This window comes from Strigops habroptila, chromosome 19 (assembly GCF_004027225.2).
Source record: "Strigops habroptila isolate Jane chromosome 19, bStrHab1.2.pri, whole genome shotgun sequence".
NCBI classification, from domain to species: domain Eukaryota; kingdom Metazoa; phylum Chordata; class Aves; order Psittaciformes; family Psittacidae; genus Strigops; species Strigops habroptila.
In genome coordinates this window covers 474,705-493,615 of record NC_044295.2, presented here as the reverse complement: position 1 = coordinate 493,615, position 18,911 = coordinate 474,705, and the positions used below count along the sequence as shown (strand labels likewise).

Sequence of the window (18,911 nt, the reverse complement as noted above, 5' to 3'; positions counted from 1 at the left end):
AACTGCCTTTTCTTTCCTGTCTTAACTTCGCACGCGTGTCAGCACAGCAGATACCTGTTAGAGGGGGGTGAGGCGGAGACGGAGCAGGGCTGAGGAGCGGGAGAAGGGGCAGGTTCTCCATAGGGGTGACAGGAAGCCGGCGCGGAGCCCGGGGCAGGGCTGTGCGCTCCCTCACACTCACTTGTCCCTTCAATTTGTCTCAGTTTGACAGAAAACCCCTGTTTTGTGCCGGGTTTGCTCCTCTGGCGCTCCCACACCTCACAGCGCGGGAGGTCACTAAACCGGCACCGCGCACCCCGCACCCGGTGACCAACCTGAGGTGCGTGTGTGGAGAACGGGGTAGACGAGGCGCCCCAAGCCCTCACACCCCCCTGAGGCGGCGAAGGAAAGAAGGGAACAGGGATGGCGGGGGGGGGGGGGTCCCCCGCCCCAAGCGCTCACCGCAGGCGGAGGTTCGCCATGAACTCGGGCATGGTGACGGTATCCATGAGGACGAAGTCGGCTTTACCGAACTCCAGGCTCTCCTGCTCCGCCATGGCGATGGTGTCGCTCGGGATCGCGCCCTCAAGGAGTGGAACGGGAGGGAAATGGGGGGGGGGGTGCCCGCCTCGCGCCCGCCGGCCCCGCCTCACCTGAGGTGAGGCGGGGCCGGCGGGCGCGAAGCGGGCACCGGGCGGCGCCCCCTGGCGGCCCGCCGAGAACACACAGCCCCGCCCACCCCGCCCATGGCGCGGAGGGAGGGAGCGAGAGAGACACCTGGTGGAGAGAGGCTCACACTGCACCCATCGGTGCCGGTGCTGCCCCCTCATACGCACCCCATGTGTGCATCCAAGCACCCCCACATCAACACCCTGAGAATGGGCCTGCACCCCGAGGCTCCTCGCTGTCAGATTCTGCACTCAGGGGACCCCAAACACCTCAATACCTCACCATGCAGGGTCAGGTCCTGCACCCAAGGGACCCCCACCCACCCTAGGACCACACCATGCAGGGTCAGGTCCTGCACCCAGAGGACCCCAAACACCCCAAAACTCCACCGTGCAGGGTCAGATCCTGCACCCAGGGGATCCCACACACCCCAACACCCTGCCATGCAGGGTCAGGTCCTGCACCCAGAGGACCCCAAACACCCCAACACCCCACCATGCAGGGTCAGGTCCTGCACCCAGGGGACCCCCAACCACCCCAGAACCCCATTATGTGAGGCCAGGTCCTGCACCCAGCACTCCTGGGTGCCCTCCCAGGCCCTGCTCATTCTGGCTCTTAAACAGTCCCCGGAAACCTTCCAAATAAATGCAGACTAAAACCAGGTAAAAAACCCCTGCAGGTGCTCTGAGCCCCGGTACCCCCACCTTGGCCTAATCAGATTAATGGTGCTAATTAGGCCAAGAAGGGCTGGGGGGCCCTGGAAGCAGGCCCAGCCTCACCAGAAAGAGCACTGTGGGGAAAAATGGCTGGTTGGGAGCAGGAGCAGGAGCAGGAGCAAGAGCAAGGGTGAGGTGCTGTGGCCATCCCCTTCCTTGTCCCAGTCTCCATCCCCACAGCCTGGTGGGTCCCAAGGGGCTGCAGCCCCCAGGTGAAAGCAATGAACCCCCCTGGATATAGGCAGTGGTTCCCAGCTCCCTGCTTGCTCCTGGGGAATACAAGGCTGGGGTGGCTCCTGGAGGTGAGCTGGGAGGAAAAGTCCCCCCAAATACTCTGAATTTCCCTATTTGTGCTTGGCTTTCCTGGTGTGTTTTGCTCTGTTGTGGGGGCTGTTTTCTGGTCTTGCTTCTAACAACGAGCTGAGTATTAGTTTGTTATTGCACATGCCTCCTTTACACGATGCTCACTAAATGCCCTGGGAAATCCGGGCTGAGGTGGAGGTGCTTGGGGTGAAGGCAGCGTTCTGCTGCTGGCCTCTGCTCTCCTCTTCCTCAGCAGGGCCACAGCAAGCGTGTGTGACACCAGCAGGGTGTGCGGGCAGCAGCGATGGAGCCTCAGCTCCTTGTCCTCCCGAGGAAGAAGGCAGCAGCCTGGCAGAGCCTCCTCTGTGTCCGTCCCTGCAGGCAAAAGAAGAAGGTGGCTTATTGCACCTACATCCGCAAGCTCCTAAACCAGGTACATCCCCATTAGGCTTGGATGCAACCACTGCTTTCCAAGCCTGGATGTCTGTGTTGGCTGAATCTGGAATGTCTGACTTGAAGGTTGTGGTGGATGGGGCTGGGGAGCCCTGCTTGGCCCCTGCCTGCAGCCGTGCTGCCTGTGCATGGCTGTGCTGATGCTCTGTGGTTGCTCTCCCCATAGACATGGTCCTCCGGAGCCTCCTGCCTGGTGGCCACTGCCCTCGCCAGCCTGGGCAGCCCGCGGCTGCTCGGGGATGTGGCGCTGGAGGCTGCCCGGCTGTCCCGCTGTGGCAGGAGAAGTCACCTCAGCCACCGAGAGGTCCTGCTGGCCATGGAGCTGGTGCTGCTGCGTGAGCTCTGCAAGCTTCCTCCGGGATCCTCAGGCTGTGAGCTGCTGCTGAGGGGACCTGGCGAGATGGGACAGTCTTAAGAGAATACTTTAATGTGGTTTTGATAAATAAAGTATTTATTAGCACTGTTTAACGGAGACTCCTACCTCTCAACTCCAACCTCCTCCTCCAACCTATTAATGGGAAAACATCTGGATGTAAAGCCTTGATTCAACAACTGAAAGCAATGACCTATGCTTCTAGGGGAAATGCCCTGCTGAGGCTGCACACACCATGAGGACACCCTTTAAAAATCCTCTCCTCTGTCATCCCAAACAGCAGCTTTGCTGGAAGCAGGAAGACAGAACCCCAGCTACCTGGGCCAGGAAGGGCTTTTCAGGATGGGGTTTTTCATAGTGTTTTCTATTATTTTTCCTTTCAAACTATGTTGCTGATAAAAGCCCAGACAGACTGAAGAAAACAAAGGGTTAAACATAAGAGGTGCCTTTTTCAGTCTGCAGATCCAAAATTAACAGAGCAAGACTGCTCTCCCTCAAGAGTTCTGAGGGAGGACCTCGGCTTTCACAGTTCACTACTCTAAAGGATGGACTTGTGCCATTTGTGTTGCCTTTGCTCAAGTTCACAATGGCCTTTGCAAAAACAAGATCTGAAACCAACCCAAGCCTCATCTGCAAAACACAGCTGTGGGTTTTACAGCCCTGGCTGGACACTTACATGATCCTAAATAAGGCAGCAAACAGCTTTGGATAAACAAGAAGCGGGGCTGCCTCACACTCGAGTGTAGCACAGTGGGAAAGGATGGGGGAAAGCCATTAGAAGTTGCTGCTTCTTGTCCCATGTGTCAGGAGGGATGAGCACGCTCCCCCCCCCAGCCGGGTGCTGCAAACTGAGAACTGAAAATGGGCTTTGGAGCCTGTGCCTGGGCAGGAAACCTGCCACAGAGCCAAAGCTTTTAGATACGTGGTTGTGTTCAACCTAACCACAGAAATGAAGTGGGGCAGGACTGGGGCTCCGGGAGCTGGAGTGAGCTGGTGTGGGAGGTGTCAGCCATGTGCCTGCGCCAGGTACTGGCAAAGAGCTGTGTCGTGGCCAGCAGGCAGCTGGGGACAGCAGAAGGGATGTGGCTTGATGCCACTCTGCCCACGCAGCAGCCAGGGGCAGCCAGGACACCCAGATGCCCATGGATGAGGGGTTGTGGGGGCCCCAGCATCCCTGCCTGCCCCTGCTTGGTTCCAGCAGGGTGAGCTCAGGGCGTGCTGCTCTGCGCGGCGCAGGGACGTGCGCCTGTAGGCACATGATGGCAGCTGTGTGCCACAGAGCACTCGAGTGCAGCCAGGACATCGGCCTTAAAGTGTGGGTCTGGACACACCAGAATCACATCTCTGGAGCACACCAGACTCTAGGCACAGGCTGCCCTCAGAGCTGGCTTCTCCCTGAGATGGAAGGATGGAATCGAGCACAAAACAGATAAATACAGATATTTCTCTGAAGGATGTTCTCTGATGCCTTAATTAATCATCTGCTTTTAAAGCACAAGTTTTGCTTTTGATAAATTATATTGATACTTTATTTCTTCTTTTTTAGTTTCCTCTGACAGTTCTTCTATTTTATTCCTCAGGTCACCTTCCTCCTTTCTACGATTTCACTGCTGGTAAAGGGCCACCACGGGCCTCCCCAGCATTAACCATTTGTGAACGGGTGCTGTTCCTTCTTCACTATTTTTCCAAAAAGGGAAGTAGGAAAACCCCTTGCACATCCGATCAGAATTTCCAGTCTATCCCATACACAGCAGTGTTATGGTCTCTAGCCAGCGAGGAGGATGGGAAGCTGTAAACAAAACTAACTACTGAGTTCCCAGGCTTTGGGTAATTATATGAAGTGGATAATGTGTTTATGGAGTTTTCCAGGAAATATTATAAAGGCAGAAATGAGACTTCCCAAGTCTCTAATGTGGCTGATGCACAAATAACAAATGCACTGGGAGAACATTACTGACATCCCTTTCAGGACAGAGTAAGACATCCTATAGAACAAAGCAGATAAAGTAGAGGCCACAATGCCTTTGCTTCTAGTAAGGGCGAATCTTTCCCAAACCTCTTCCTGAGAATCCTCTTGAGGATGTTTTTCTTTCTGGGAGGAGAGGGTGGAGGCGCCGAAGGACCCAGAGGCAGCATCTTGTCTCTCAGCAGCATCCAACATGTTTTCTCCTTCCTGGAGAGGAAGGAACCTGCCCTAGGGCAAAAGCTTCGCTATGAGCCACCTTGTATCTACATATATGCTTGTGATTCCCTAAGCTGACAAGAGGTGGGAATCCAGCCCAAACCACCAGACTCATCAAAACAGAAGGGAAACCTCTTGAAGTGTCGACCAGTTCTGACTGCAGCCGATTTTCCAGCAGCCTGGGTACAAACGTCATCCCTCCTTGCCTGGAGATGCAGTGTAAGCCTGAACAACCAGCCCCTACAAGCACAAAAGTGATGGAAACCCAGGCTGACCATTGAAATCCCAACCTCACACACAGTGTTGGGGGGTGTTAGTTATGCTGTTACCTCATTGAATGACATCCAAATAGTTTTCATTAAAACAAATAGAGAAGCAGAGGAAACAGAGCTGGACGGGTGCCTTGTTCCTTGATGGATTGTCTCATCACCCTGTCCCAACGCAGGATAAGTGCAACTTAAACCCTTCATGATGGATGTTTGTCCCATCTGTGTTTTTTCTTTTCTTCCCCCCTGACACTTCCACTAATGGAGACTTGCCATCAGGCAACGTGTTGTGGCGTGTTGCTGTATTTACATGTAGCCAGTCCCAAACGTCTAACTAAAGCTCTCTTACCACAGCTTCATCCCATGATTTCTCATCCTTTCCAGGCAGACACAGAGGAGAGTTTATTCCCTTCTTTTTATGGCAGCCTTTTATTTATTGGAGGGTGGCTATGAGAGCAGGGCAGGAAACGCAGCTGCTGAAGGAGAGTCTGGAGGTCAGTTAGTCCATAGCTGGCTTCTCCTCCTCCAGGCTCTGCTCCTCTGCACTTAACAACTCAATTCTTTCATTCTTCCCTCATAGTTTCTACATTTCCACTAATCCTTGCTGCTAACAAAAAAGGAAGGTTTTTTAGGACCAGTCATAGCAAGGAAGGAAAAAGTCCCCACTCCTTGGAGGTGAGGAAACCCTGCAGGGGGATCTGCCAAGGGACTGCAAACTCTGCATGGTACCAACGTAACTCAGGATGTCAATCATCCATTCACCATCAAACACTCTGGCAAAAGGGCTCCTGAGGGCAGGAACCTTCCCAATCAGTCACTACAAAATGTGTTGTAACTCCCAACTGCTGCAAGCACAGCAGCCACCAGCCTGGAGCAATCCTGGCTGTGGGAGAATCGTCCCAGACATGAATCAGACAGGGCCAAGCGCAGCAGAGCCCGTTAGCAATGACCTTCCATCCCTCTGTGCTCCAGTTCCCGGGAAAGCTATGAATGGCCATGTGGAAGAACCAAGAAAACCCCACCCAAAATCAAGGGCTAGAGCTGGGTGTTGCTTAGCAGAGATCCAAAAGAATTACAGCAGCCAAAGAGAGCTCCTGGATGTCACCTCAGTAGCAGCCAGAGCTTGGTGTCGAGGACATAAGGTGTGTTATGGAAAGGATGCAAGGATGCTGAGTTTGATCTGTAAGAATCCAAAGGCCAAAGGGAAAGCAAAAGAGAAAAGAGCTGTTGAACTGCACTCAGTTCCTGCCAGCACATTTCTCCAGGTCCCTCTGGATGGCAGCACGACCCTCTGGTGCATGAGCCACTCGACTGGTTTTGTGTCGTTGGTAAACACTGTGCCCCATCAGCCAGAACATTAATGAAGGCTTTTTCTCTGCAGGAAGCTCCAGGGAAGAGCAGGTCTTGTTTCAGTTAGTAGGAGTCAAGAAGAGGGTACAAGTTTGCTGTGCTCCAAAACCAGCCAGAACCACCTGAGTGTCAGTGAATGAGTCCTACCATCGCCCAGTGACTCCTACAGTCTGATACTGCTCTTGTTCCTGCTACAGGCATCTGCTTTCCAGTGTCCCCATCCCTCTGGATTGCCTTCTACTCAGGGTCTTGGCACCATGCAGATGTTGCTTTTACGCTGGCCACCACGTGGGACCGTGTTCAACCACAGTAAATGGGAAAGTATTTATCCCTCCTTGGTAGGAAAGGTGGGAAAACCACAATATACCTGATGTTTCAGGGATGCTGCATTCCCTCTGCCCGGGGTGTTTCCAGTTAACAGCTTCTTTGTGAGCACAACCATCAAAACTGGCAGGCGGGGAAGTGAACTGCAGCTCCCCCTCCAACACCCCGTGCCGGTGCCAAGAGCCTGCACCTTGCCAAGTGTTTACAGTAACCCCTGGCAGGTACCCAGGGTTTCAACAAAGACATCTGCTAATCTGCAGAAATGAGCTTTCAGGGAAGAGAAGCTGAAAGGTTTCAGGAAAGCCTGCTCCCAGCCCGGGCTCTGCGACCTGCAAACCTGCCTGTCCCGGCCAGGGAAGCACACCTGAGGCTCCCAACACTGGGATTTGTCTCAGACAACAGTTCCCAGTAGGTTTCCTCACTTGGATTAGCTATTCTGCAACACTTGTGGCCTCTGTCCTTGTTTCTGCAGCCTCCTTGCTGTGTGGGGATCAAAGGGGATCCTTGTGAGCTGTCCACGTGGGACCCCAGTCGGGCCAGGCCTCAACGCCTGAGCAGAGCTGCTCCCCCCCAGCACTTCCCTCCCCTTAATCACGAGGCTGCAGGAACATGGGACAAGGAACGTTGGTGCTGGCAGGAACCTGGGTGCAGAGGAAAGCCTCATCCTGCTGCTGTGGGACTCAGTGGCACTATTTGCCCCATAGGGCTGTAGCTGTATGCTCTGAGGTGTATGAGGTTAAGCAAGCTGAGGTGTCCTTGCATCCCTGCGCCTTAACGCACTAAACCAGGAAGGTGCATCCACTCTGCTCCAATCCAAACTGTCTCTTTGCAAATGTAAATCAATACTTTTTATAGCTCCAAGAGAAATAAGCCGATTCCCCAAGGAACGTGCTCAAAATCTAAAGACAGAACAAGTCTGAAGTTTTTCCTTCTCAAAGGCTGCAGCCTGCCTTCCTGCACAACCTCCTTCGAGAGCGGATAAAGCCTTTCCTCCCGAATCCCAGCTGGCTTTTGCACAGCGTCTCTCCCTCTCCTGGAGAGAGGCTCCTTTCAGTTGCGGGGCTGGGAAATCACATGCTTGACGGCTTCAACGTGATGTAATTGTTTTGGGAAGAGACCTGAGCGCTGGTTGGGTTTGCTTGTTCTCCAGCACGCACAGAGGCAGGGACGGGGCAGGTGGTGGGACTGTGCCCAGCCTGGGCTCCCCTCCTGCACCCTGGCACAGCCACAGTGATCTCTGGAGTTTTTAAAGCACCCTCTGCACTGGTGACCCAGGCAGAGGAACGCTGCTTTCTGCTCGAAGAATGGGGGAGAACTGATGCAGCTCCAGGGGATGCAGCCCTGTCCTGCCTGGCAGCACAGGCTCCTTTATCCAAGAATGAGTGTCCTGTGGCTAGGATGCTTTATATTCTCCTCAGACCTGATTTCCTTAAGAAAGACATGGGTGACTTTTAAAGTTGTGCATTTACATTACAAAAGAACCACCTATTTCTTATCTTCGAGGGGTAGAAGCTGCTTTCTAGCTAACACAGAACTTGTTGCTCTTATCTGTAATAATTCTTTGATCAGTAAGGCATGTCAGAGCCTGCACACGTGGAAAACAGAATCAGGCTCCCATCCAAACTTGGCAATGCAACAGCTTTTCCCCGTGATGTCTGTTGCAAGAGCATCTTGGGATCCCATCAATGAATAAGGCTCTTTCCACATCTGGTGTTATATGAGCTGAAACAGTTTGTCTCTGAGTCAAACCATGTACAGTGTAAAAGGACACAAGGCAGGGATAGGATATAACAGTTTTACCTTTTGCTGCAATTCCATGTTGTGGCAAGAGCCATTGATTTTAATGTAGGAATTACTGCGGGAGATGGTCAAGCCTGTAGCTTGGACACACACTGCACTGGATTTGAGGACTTCACTGAAGCCTGAATTTGCCTCCTTTCTCCTCCTGGCTCTTGGTACATGTTATTCTTTTCTTTGTTAAAATAAATATCCTCCAACATCAGAATCTGCACTGGAGACTGTGGCCGAGCCACTCCTTAACCTTTTCTTAGTTAAACAAACTCCATATAGCACTGCTTTAGCCTGGCAGGGGGGTTGTCCCACCTCCAAACAAACGTTCTTGTAAGTCCTTTTGGACCATTCCCAGTTTCTTTGTGGCAGTGGCACTACGAGACCTGCATCCTCATTCCAATTACCCTGTGACCAGGTCTCGAGAGATACCTTCTGATTACATTCAAGGGTCAGGCTGAAGCTGTTTTAAACATCTGACAGTATCAGAAGTTCATTACCGAACATACCCTGTGCTCTTTCATGGTCCTGAGTCCACCTGCAAGAGCAACCTGCCTTTCTACACAAGTACAGCTACAGGCTGGGCAGAGGCTGGGTTGAGTGGCCCCAAGAAGGACTTGGGGGTTTTGGTTGAGGAGAAGCTCCCCATGACCCAGCTTCAGTGTGTGCTTGAGCCCAGAACCCCCCCATGTGCTGGGCTGCACCCCCAGAGCATGAGCAGCAGGTCAGGGAGGGGATCCTGCCCCTCTGCTGCGCTCTGGGGAGACCTCCCCTGCAGTCCTGATCCAGCTCTGGGGCAACAGCACAAGAGGGACGTGGAGCTGGAGCCAGGCTGAGAGAGCTGGGCTGGGGCAGCCTGGAGAAGAGAAGGCTCCTGAAGGGGAGACCTTAGAGCAGCTCCAGTGCCTAAAGGGGCTCCAGGAAACCTGGAGAGGGGCTTTGGACAAGGGATGGAGGGACAGGACAAGGGGAATGGCTTTAACCTGCCAGAGGGGAGATTGAGATGAGCTCTGAGGCAGAAGCTCTTCCCTGTGAGGGTGCTGAGGCGCTGGCACAGGGTGCCCAGAGAAGCTGTGGCTGCCCCATCCCTGGCAGTGTTCAAGGCCAGGTTGGACACAGGGGCTTGGAGCAACCTGCTCTAGTGGAAGGTGTCCCTGCCCGTGGCAGGGGGTTGGGGCTGGATGAGCTTTAAGGTCCCTTCAACCCAAACCAGGCTGTGGTTCTACGATTCTACACCCAAACAGTGCAGGGACAGGAACCTGGCTAGAGACAAGGAGGGAGCTTGGGCCGGAAAGCTCTTGTTGACTCAATTTCCTTTTCCTCCAAAATTTCCTTCTGATCTAATGTACTGAAAAATCCACTTCTGGCAGAAAAGGACCTGCTCTATCAGCCTGACCCCAGCAGGAGTTTCTGTTCCCCTCCTTGCCCGCCCCATAGGATTTTGCACCCAGCAGATACATCACATCAAACATAGCAAAGGACTGGATGGAAAATTTATGGTGACCTCCAGAGAGGTTCCCTAAAGCTCAGCCTGAATCTTCATAAGTCCGGCTTATAACAGGAATGAATCAAATATAAATGCTGCTCCCAAACTTTGCCTGGATAATTTAGTGGGCACATTCTGGGCACTTTCATTGAGATTGATGGAATTTAATCTAGCAGCACCATTTCACTTCTCCACTCTAGACACCAGCAATGTTTGCTGGGAGGGCTTCACACCCTTAGTTGTTGGTGTTACACCCCTGCTGTATCGTGTGGTCTATCTTATGAGGATTCTGCCTAATTGTTGCCACCAGAATTTCCAAGGCTGGGGCACAGAGCAGAGGCAAGAGGCACTGTCTGTTCCTCCTGCTGGGTACACCGAAGTCGCACTTACTGGCACAGGAGCTAAAGCATCCTCATAAGCAGCAACACCACAGCCCCTGCCCCTACCAGCACAAACAGTGCCTGTCTACTCGCAGTCTGATTTGCAAAGGGCACTTTCAGCATTAAGGCAAAGATTCTCTGGGTGGTGTTTGTTGCATGTTTTGCCAGGTCTTAATATTAGCTGTGGTTTGCCTGCCTACAGTAAACCCCGATTGCTCTGTCTGTAAATATTGAGCTGGTGACCCCCCCATCTACCTGCCAAGCCTGCTGAAAGAAATCTTTCTCCTTTTTAGGTATTTTGTTTCGGGAGGCAGAATGTCATCTTCTTGTATGGTCTTGTAGATAAGATGACTTTGGACATGCCTGTACCTTGCTCCCTGCCCAGCTCTGGGCTCCGGTTGTTCACCCTGCAGTTGTGCCTGGGGACAAGCCATGCAGAAGGAACCCTGGATGTATTTCAATCCATCTCTCTTCACACATGGCAGTAGGGACAAGGACCATGCCAAGCTGGGCTCCCTCCACCAAGATCATCCTTCTCCTGGCAAGTTAAAGATGAATCACAAAGAAGGAGTTAAAGCTCTGAAGTTTGTGAGGGTTTTCTTACCTATGGGCAGGGGGTTCACTGGGAAATAAAGGGATGGAAGGATCAAGGGATGGATGGGTGGATGGATAACTTTGAAAGTAAGAGATCAGCAGAGTTTTGGGGTGAGCAAGGATGCCACCAGAGGTGGCACTGCACTGAGGAGTTGGCTGGGAGGCTGGGGACAGCAGGAGGAGAGGATACCCAGAGTGAAAACTGTATAAAGCACTGGAGATGTCTCTACCTGGCCTGTGGTTGATTGCCTTGGCTTTTCCAGTTTTCTGTTTCTCAGTGGCCTTTCCCACCACACAGGAGAAAATATGTGACTATTTCCAACATTTCACTCTATTTGCAATCTGAGAAAATAAGTAACTCACATTAGAAATGCACGTAGTCATTTTGCTAATCTGTGCCCCAGAAGTGCTGAAAGGACCAAGTGGTTCCCAGCGCTGGTGGCAGAGGTGTTGGGGCAGGATGACAGCCTGAAGTGGTACCAGAAACTGAGGGGGGACGCTGGGATGTAGCAGCCAAGTAGAGAAATCTGCTAAGAGGATGCACAGTGTGGCAGCTCCCGGTGGGCCGGGAGGAGATGTGAGCACGGACCTGTGCAACCTTCTCGCAAGGCCACTTTGCAGGAGGGGAGTGGAAGTGTATCCCTGCAGGCAGCAGCTGCTGGATTTTAATTCAGACCATCTGAATGCCTGTAAGAGGAGAGAGCTTATCCACGGCTCGGGACTTCTGCAGGTTCAAGGGGAGGGCAGGGCTGGGATGATGAAAGGGGACATTCCAGAAGGGAGGCTGCACAGCAGCAGCTGCTGACAGCTGAACCTGCTCAAGGGCTCCCTGTCCTGACGCCCTCAGGATTTCCTCTCTGCTCTTGTCCCACACTGCTGGATCTGCTCCTGTCACAGCCGCGTGTCCACACTCCCCACCACTAATCAGTGCGGCAGCTCTGAACATTTCAGCCTCGCAGGAAGCTGGAGCAGGTTTTCCTGACATGGGAAGAGACTGCGCAGAGGCAGGGGGAATCCTGAAAGCCTTGCAGACACAGAGCTCAGGATGTGTCGTAACAAGATCCTGTATTATGGCATTCAACAACAACTGCAGAGTTGAAATGCCTGAAGCAGAAGTTTGGGTTCAAGCCCACACTAGCTGCCCATTTGAGAGCTTGTTCCAAAGCCTACATCTGTAGCATTAGAAGCACAAGTGTGTCCAAGGCCCTTGACCGAGGGAGAGAGGTGGGCTTGTTCAGCCTGAAGAAGAGAAGGCTCCTGAAGGGGAGACCTTAGAGCAGCTCCAGTGCCTAAAGGGGCTCCAGGAAACCTGGAGAGGGGCTTTGGACAAGGGCCTGTAGGGACAGAACAAGGGGAATGGCTTTAACCTGCCAGAGGGGAGATTGAGATGAGCTCTGAGGCAGAAGCTCTTCCCTGTGAGGGTGCTGAGGCGCTGGCACAGGGTGCCCAGAGAAGCTGTGGCTGCCCCATCCCTGGCAGCGTTCAAGGCCAGGTTGGACACAGGGGCTTGGAGCAACCTGCTCTAGTGGAAGGTGTCCCTGCCCGGGGCAGGGGGTTGGAACTGGAGGAGCTTTAAGGTCCCTTCCAACCCAAACCAGGCTGGGATTCCATGATTTATGGACTATCACAACTAGGGGAGGAGGAAACTCTGAAACCCAGGGAAGCCCACCAGCCACTTCCTATGGACTTTACAAATTGCAAACTAGATTCATTCTTGTAAATAAAGACAAGTAGCCCCATGTTTACATGTGCTCTGCTGCGGAAAGAGCAATCCAGCAGATGTACTGGCATAAACCCACTGCTGACAAACGTGAGGAGCACTGTGAAGAGCTGCTGTAAGGTAAGGCACCAGGCTTGGCTGAAGCAGCATGCAGCCAATTTCCTTTGCAGGGTCACGCTTGCAAGAAGCTCTGTATTATTTGGAATGATCTGCACACCACAGCTTGGAAACCCCACAAGTCAACATGGCTTTGGGACTCTGCCTGCCACTTCTTAGCTTGGGAGCATGAACATGAAGCACCAGGGATCTCAATAATGACTGTGGTTTATCTGCATTGTGTCTCAAAGCAAAGTTACAGTGGGACAGGACAGGACCAGCTATCTGAGAACAAAGTTCTCTTGATACACAACACAAAACCTGCAGAGTGAGTATCAGCTCTGGCTCCTCCTTCTGCTGAAACACTTCAGGCCTGATCTGCACAGCAGCGGCTACAACAGACATCTCTATCAGGTCCTCGATCACTGACCTGTTCTCATCAGTGAAGACAAAGTCCCTCGAGGAGCTAGTCTGAAATTCCAGCACAATTTCCCCTCAAAAAAAGTACTGGATGTGGATCTCAGTGCTGCTGGGATGTATATTTGACAAATGGCTACAATGAGTTGAATTAGAGCCAGCTCCCTGGGAGGAGGCTGTTGCTCATTTTGGGTTAAGGAGTGACAGGTTAAGCAAAGAGTATTCAATCAAAGTAGTACTGTCAGCCTCGCCATTGCTTAGAATTCATGAGCTTGATCCTCCAAACTATATGGAATTTCTTTGGGAAAAGCAACATTTGAATTTCTGATTTACTCGTTAATTCTCAGAGCAGTGGCTTAAAAAAGAAAAACCCACATGGATATTGTAATGTTCTGACTAAGATTTTGTGCTTATTTTCTGATATAGCCTTAAACATCTGAGCTGCTGTAAGGCTTTGGTGAGTGGCATCTCTGCTTCGGATGCAACCTGGCGCTCTCAGAAAGCCATTTTTAGGGAGCTGAGTTTGGAAAGCTTTTAAGCCTCCTGCCAAAAAGAAGCCAGCACTACAAAAGAAGTTCTGTAACCTACAAGAAAAAGAACGTTCAAATTTCCTTGAACCGAGCAGCCAAGTCCCGGAATCAGAGACTGCTTTTAATAATCTTGGCTTTATCTTTCCAGTGCTCATTTCCTCTTTTTATACGCTAGCGCCGGTGCCTCTGCAGAAGAATCTGAGGAAGATTCAGCTTTACAAAGTCAGTTGGTGAAGTGCTGAAATCCTCAGCTGACCTCCCCAGCAGAGAGGTAAATAGCAGCGTTCACCCCCTACTCCTACCCATAAATGAGCAACGGATGGCTCACCCCAGCGCGGCTCCCTGCGCCCCCAGCTCCCATGGAGCTCGCTCCCAGCAGCGCACACGGCTCTTCAACTGCTGACATGTGTTTCCTGCTGATAGACCAGAGCCAAAAGCAGAACTTGTTCAGAAAGACAAGCAATTGGATCATATTTTGGCAAAGACAAAGAGGAAGCTGTACAGAAGCGTATTCCCTGCAGGGGCCAAACTCCAATTCATTGGAACTGCTCCGTATTCAAAAGAGCTGATGAAAATCTTCTCAACGCCATTGAGGCTGGTTCTTATTTTTCACTGGCACAAGCCAGGAAGACACCAGTCAGTTGAAAGGAATTACATCAACATTGTGTAACCGGGAGCAGAATCCAACCCATTCTACAAAGGCCTAAATTTGTTTTCATCTCTCCCACCCCAGTGAGGTAACAAGCCCACAAACCCAGCCTGTTTCCAACATAAGGATTCACTTCTGTGGACCTCTTCTGCATAGTCTTTTAGCACCAGAGAAACAACCATGTGCCAACATTATACAAGTAAGGGCTTTTCACAGCCTGGTTTGGGCTGGAAGGGACCTTAAAGCTCATCCAGTCCCAACCCCCTGCCACAGGCCCGGACACCTTCCACTAGAGCAGGTTGCTCCAAGCCCCTGTGTCCAACCTGGCCTTGAACACTGCCAGGGATGGGGCAGCCACAGCTTCTCTGGGCAAATCTTGGGCTCCCTTGCCCACAGAGGTAGGGCTGCAGCATTAGCCTGCTTTGCTAACCTTGCTCAAGTTCAAGTCTGGCTGTGACAAAGGGTGTGCTTAAAGTTAGCTTATGCAAGAGGATAAGATGACCCATTAATTTTTAAATCTACCCATCTAGGTGTCTTCATCTCCTTCTCCATAAGAAAGGGATATTACAAACCTACTCCCACTGAGATTTATATAGAATATTTATGTATTTATACGGGATATTTATGAAATATCAGCACCTAAGCACTTCAGCCAGTGCACCCTACAAAGACAGATCCCCATTTCTGGTATATACATATACACAACGTGTAAAGAATGAGAGAAAAGCAGTATCATCTGGTTTACATGGGACTGAAACCAAGGAGCCAAGAAATTTGTCAAGGACCATAAATCAGTAGAATTGGAAACTAAAGCAAACTACCTTAAGCACTTCTTTCAGCTTGGGCAGGAAAGTGCTCCAAGATCTGTTGATAAGGCCCATACAAAGCACTGTTATTCCTAAGGCAACATCTTTAGCTATGTGATATCCAAAGAGCTTGGAGAAGGGAGTTTTTCCATACTAAGTGCAATAATCCTGGGTGCAATTCTACTCCTGTTTAGAGCAACTCACACCAGCTCACAGGCTGCAGCATGAGTCTGTCCTGCAGAAGAGGTGGGTTCCCTGCCTTGTGTTTACTCAAAGACAGCTGAAGGGTTAAGGCCCGGAGCATGCAAGTTACAAAGCATGCAGTGTCTCATGTGTGGGAGTAAATGTCATATCCCACTGCACAGGGCATTTATAGAACAGCACTCTTTGGGAAGTGAAACTTTTTAATGGTGAAATTTTCAACCAGTTGCTTCAGGTTTAAGTTCTGAAGAATGAAACAGCAGAGAACCCTGTCCGACACTTTCTGGCTCTAGTTGGCTCTGAACATTACAAGGAAACAAGCAGGGTCTAAGTCCAGTTACCTCGGGTTCAAAGCGCCAGTCTCCACACTCAGGGAGTGTTTCTGCAGCTGACACATCAATCCTGTGTCCCCATCAGAGGACAGACACTGCTTTGTCACTGTTACCCACACTACCTGCTGGAGGAGCCATTCCCACACATGAGGCACACCACAGTCCCCAAAGGGTCACCCTCAGGCAGGCGTGCAGCTCCCAGCAATCCGGCGGGCTGAGCACCCCACGAACCACTCCACACGGGTTCTCCAGTGCTGCTGTCCATGGCCAGACACTAAACTTCACCACAAACTGAAGGTGACCCTCTTTTCGAGGGAGACCTTGACCTTCTTCCTCATGAGGGTGCTGAGGCGCTGGCACAGGGTGCCCAGAGAAGCTGTGGCTGCCCCATCCCTGGCAGTATTCAAGGCCAGGCTGGACAGGGCTTGGAGTTGGGGAGGTAAAGTGGTCCAAATTCTCCTTTGTTAAAATGGCATCATACCACCACAGCGGCTGAAGCTGAGTTGGTGGGATGGGGCTGAAGATCAGCCAGGGTGCTACAAGCCATCCCCATGTCTAGGTCCAGCATAAAGCTCACACTGCCAAAAATCCACCTGGTTCAGCTTCTTACCCAACTCCCTACTTGTAACACTCCGCTCTTGGTTCACACACACAGAGCGAGGACCAAACTGGAATAACAGATCGAAAACACCAAGTTAAAAGCTTTTCTTGATCAGTGGTCCCAGAGCAGATCACTGTGATCAAGGCAGGCAGGAACAAAAGACCTTTTGTGAAACTGACTCTGCTCTCTGAGCTGTAACCATAATCACAGCACATATTCCAAGAAGTAGGTCCTGATGTTACTGGGTCACCCAAAGGCAGGGCTACGCATATTTTGCACCAATTATTAATGCAGCTATTTGTGTTAACTCTCCAAATCGAGTAACTGAGACACCCTGTGCAACTGACATAAATAGGAACACAGTTATATTTGCATTCACTCCGTTCGTATTCACATTGATAACTACTTGTGGGTTTTCTTGCCACAACAGAAACCCGAGATCAGCTGTACGTGCCCCTGTGACCACAGAGAAGGGGCAGAGCAGAGGCTGGGCAGCCCAGGCCTGTCCCCGAGCCGTGCTCCTGCTCTGCCAGGTTGGACACGGTGCTCTCACCCTCCTCCAAACACGCTGTTTCTGCTGCAGAGGTGTCAGAAGCACTCTGACAGATCAGCACATGCTTGTGTTATTTCCAACAAATGGACTCTTTGCATCTCTGAGCTATCACTGTACACCAGAACACTGCTTGCTTGCTGGAGCACTCATCGTTATATTATTTACACTGTGTGCTTTCAAGACATTCTTTACAGCTTCAAGAGTGGCAAACTTCTCTACCGGTAAGCTGAGTAACACCATTGATTCATCTCACATAACCACAGAAGAAAAGCAGTATTCTGGATTTTAGTATTGGACTTGGGCTTATTACAAGTTCCATGCGTGCTTCTCAAACTCAGTCCTGCATACCCCCTATCCACCCTCTTCAGACAAGTTACAGACCACAACTCCAATGCAAAGTGTGGCTTGTTCCAGACTCACAGAACGAGTACCAAGGTCCGTTATATTTTGTCAAAAGCTCCGTTTCATCTTCTTTCCACTGTGATAAAAACGTCAAGGTCAGAAATACCTCTAAATGCAAAATTGCAAGTGCCTCAACTACTCTGGCACAAATAACCTAACAAAGACTCCCTCAGATTTTTAAAGGCAGGACTGGTGTCAAATTATTTCAGCTTCTGAAGAGCATTGCCTTGTAAAGATCTCTCCAATTGTTCTTTATCACCACCAGCAGACATCCCACATTCTTTAAGTGAGCATAAAATAGCAAGAAAGGTTGAAGACGACGTGACCAGTCACGACCACAACTCTTTCCTCACTTGAGGCTTTCCTACTGCTTGAATGCAAGGATGATGCTTTACTCAGGGGATGTTAGAGATCAGGTAGATCTCGGGTTCTGTGACCTTAACACACGCTGCCAAAGTGTAGGAGCACCCAGAAACCCAAGTCCATCCCTGAAGCTCAGTACAGCCGCTCAGAGTTGACCTCAGCTCAGTTCCTCCTGGAAGGACTGAAAACTACCTGTTCATTACCAGCTACTTCCTCACAAGAGCTGACCTGATTATAGCCACCCCACTCCCAGCTTTGCTACTTCCACTTCAACCATTTCCAAGGTGGTGGAACCTGCAGCACAGCCCATTGACCATAACACACCATGTTTGATAGTGACTTGCAGTGACAAGTTCATTTAACTCTGGTTTTGCACTCTAAATCACCCAGTGTGATTAGCGTCACCCAGACACTGCCACAACTGTGTCACCCTCCAGCATGGCGCAAAGCATGTTGTATGTCACACAGGGACTCCAAATCCAGAGGGAATTAGCAAGTATGTCAGAGTCCTTTCTTGGAAGCTCTGGAATTGTTTATTTTCTATGGCCCCCACCTCCCTGAGGCCAGACATTTCCCACTCACCTCTTCTCATAGTGTCAAATTGGGCAAATGAGAATCTGAAGAATACAGTGGCATTTACTGGGGAGCATCAGAGACTTAATGAGGGAGGAAAGGACTACTAAAGTCCTGCTTTAGTAGAACTACTAACCATCAGAAAGTTACACTACTCAAAACCATCATCTCCTCAGCAGGGCTGAAAGCTTTCCCATCGCCTCCACTGTGACTGGGGATAAAGGCTCATCCTCATCTCTCACATGGACTTGAGGTAGCAGACATCAGATGCAGACACCCCTTCTTGCAGCCCTTCTCGTGGCATCTAACTGGTAAAAACTAAGAGGGAAAGAAAAATAAAGAAGTCAGTAGACTCAGCTTCCTGAGGCCAAAGCAGTTCCATGTGCACATCTCTGAAGAGGCAGCTTACACACAGAACGCTGCTCCTGCAGCAGCTCCGGTCTCCTCATCCGGACCTCCTCTAGTTCCTGGGCAGGCAAACCCCACCGAGTTCCCTTGGGAAAGCCTGCACATCCTCTACAGCTCCACACCGCGCGGGACAGCCCCCCGAGGCGGCCGGCAGCCCCGCCGCGGACCCGGGGGCTCCTTCCCGCCTCCATTCCTGAGGCAGCGAGGACCCGAAGGCCGGCACCGAGCACGACCAAGGACACCGGTAACCGTAAGGAGACCAGCGGCCGCTTAACGGTCACCCGCGGCGCGCGCCACGCCTGCGCACTCCCCGCCTTCCCGCCCCGCCCCGCCCCGCCCCGGAGGAAGCGGAGGGGGCGGGTGGGCGGGGACTGCCTGGCAGGAAGCCCCGCCCACT

General features: G+C 51.5%; 1 protein-coding gene and 1 long non-coding RNA gene across 2 annotated transcripts in view; both read right to left on the bottom strand.

The window, feature by feature from the left end:
- The window catches only part of MYO1D (myosin ID), a 128,838-nt gene extending 128,272 nt beyond the window's left edge, over positions 1 to 566 (bottom strand). Inside the window, exon 1 of the mRNA XM_030508633.1 lies at positions 442 to 566. Coding sequence (XP_030364493.1) covers positions 442 to 536 — 95 coding nt within the window. The 5' untranslated portion in view covers positions 537 to 566. The remainder of the gene's footprint in view (positions 1 to 441) is intronic.
- Positions 567 to 18,022: 17,456 nt separating this feature from the next.
- LOC115617836 lies at positions 18,023 to 18,888 on the bottom strand. Its single transcript, XR_003994686.1, has 2 exons — positions 18,516 to 18,888; positions 18,023 to 18,424 (listed from the first exon to the last, which is right to left on the bottom strand). It is a non-coding gene; the product is annotated as an uncharacterized LOC115617836 (long non-coding RNA).
- Between the last annotated feature and the right edge of the window lie 23 nt (positions 18,889 to 18,911).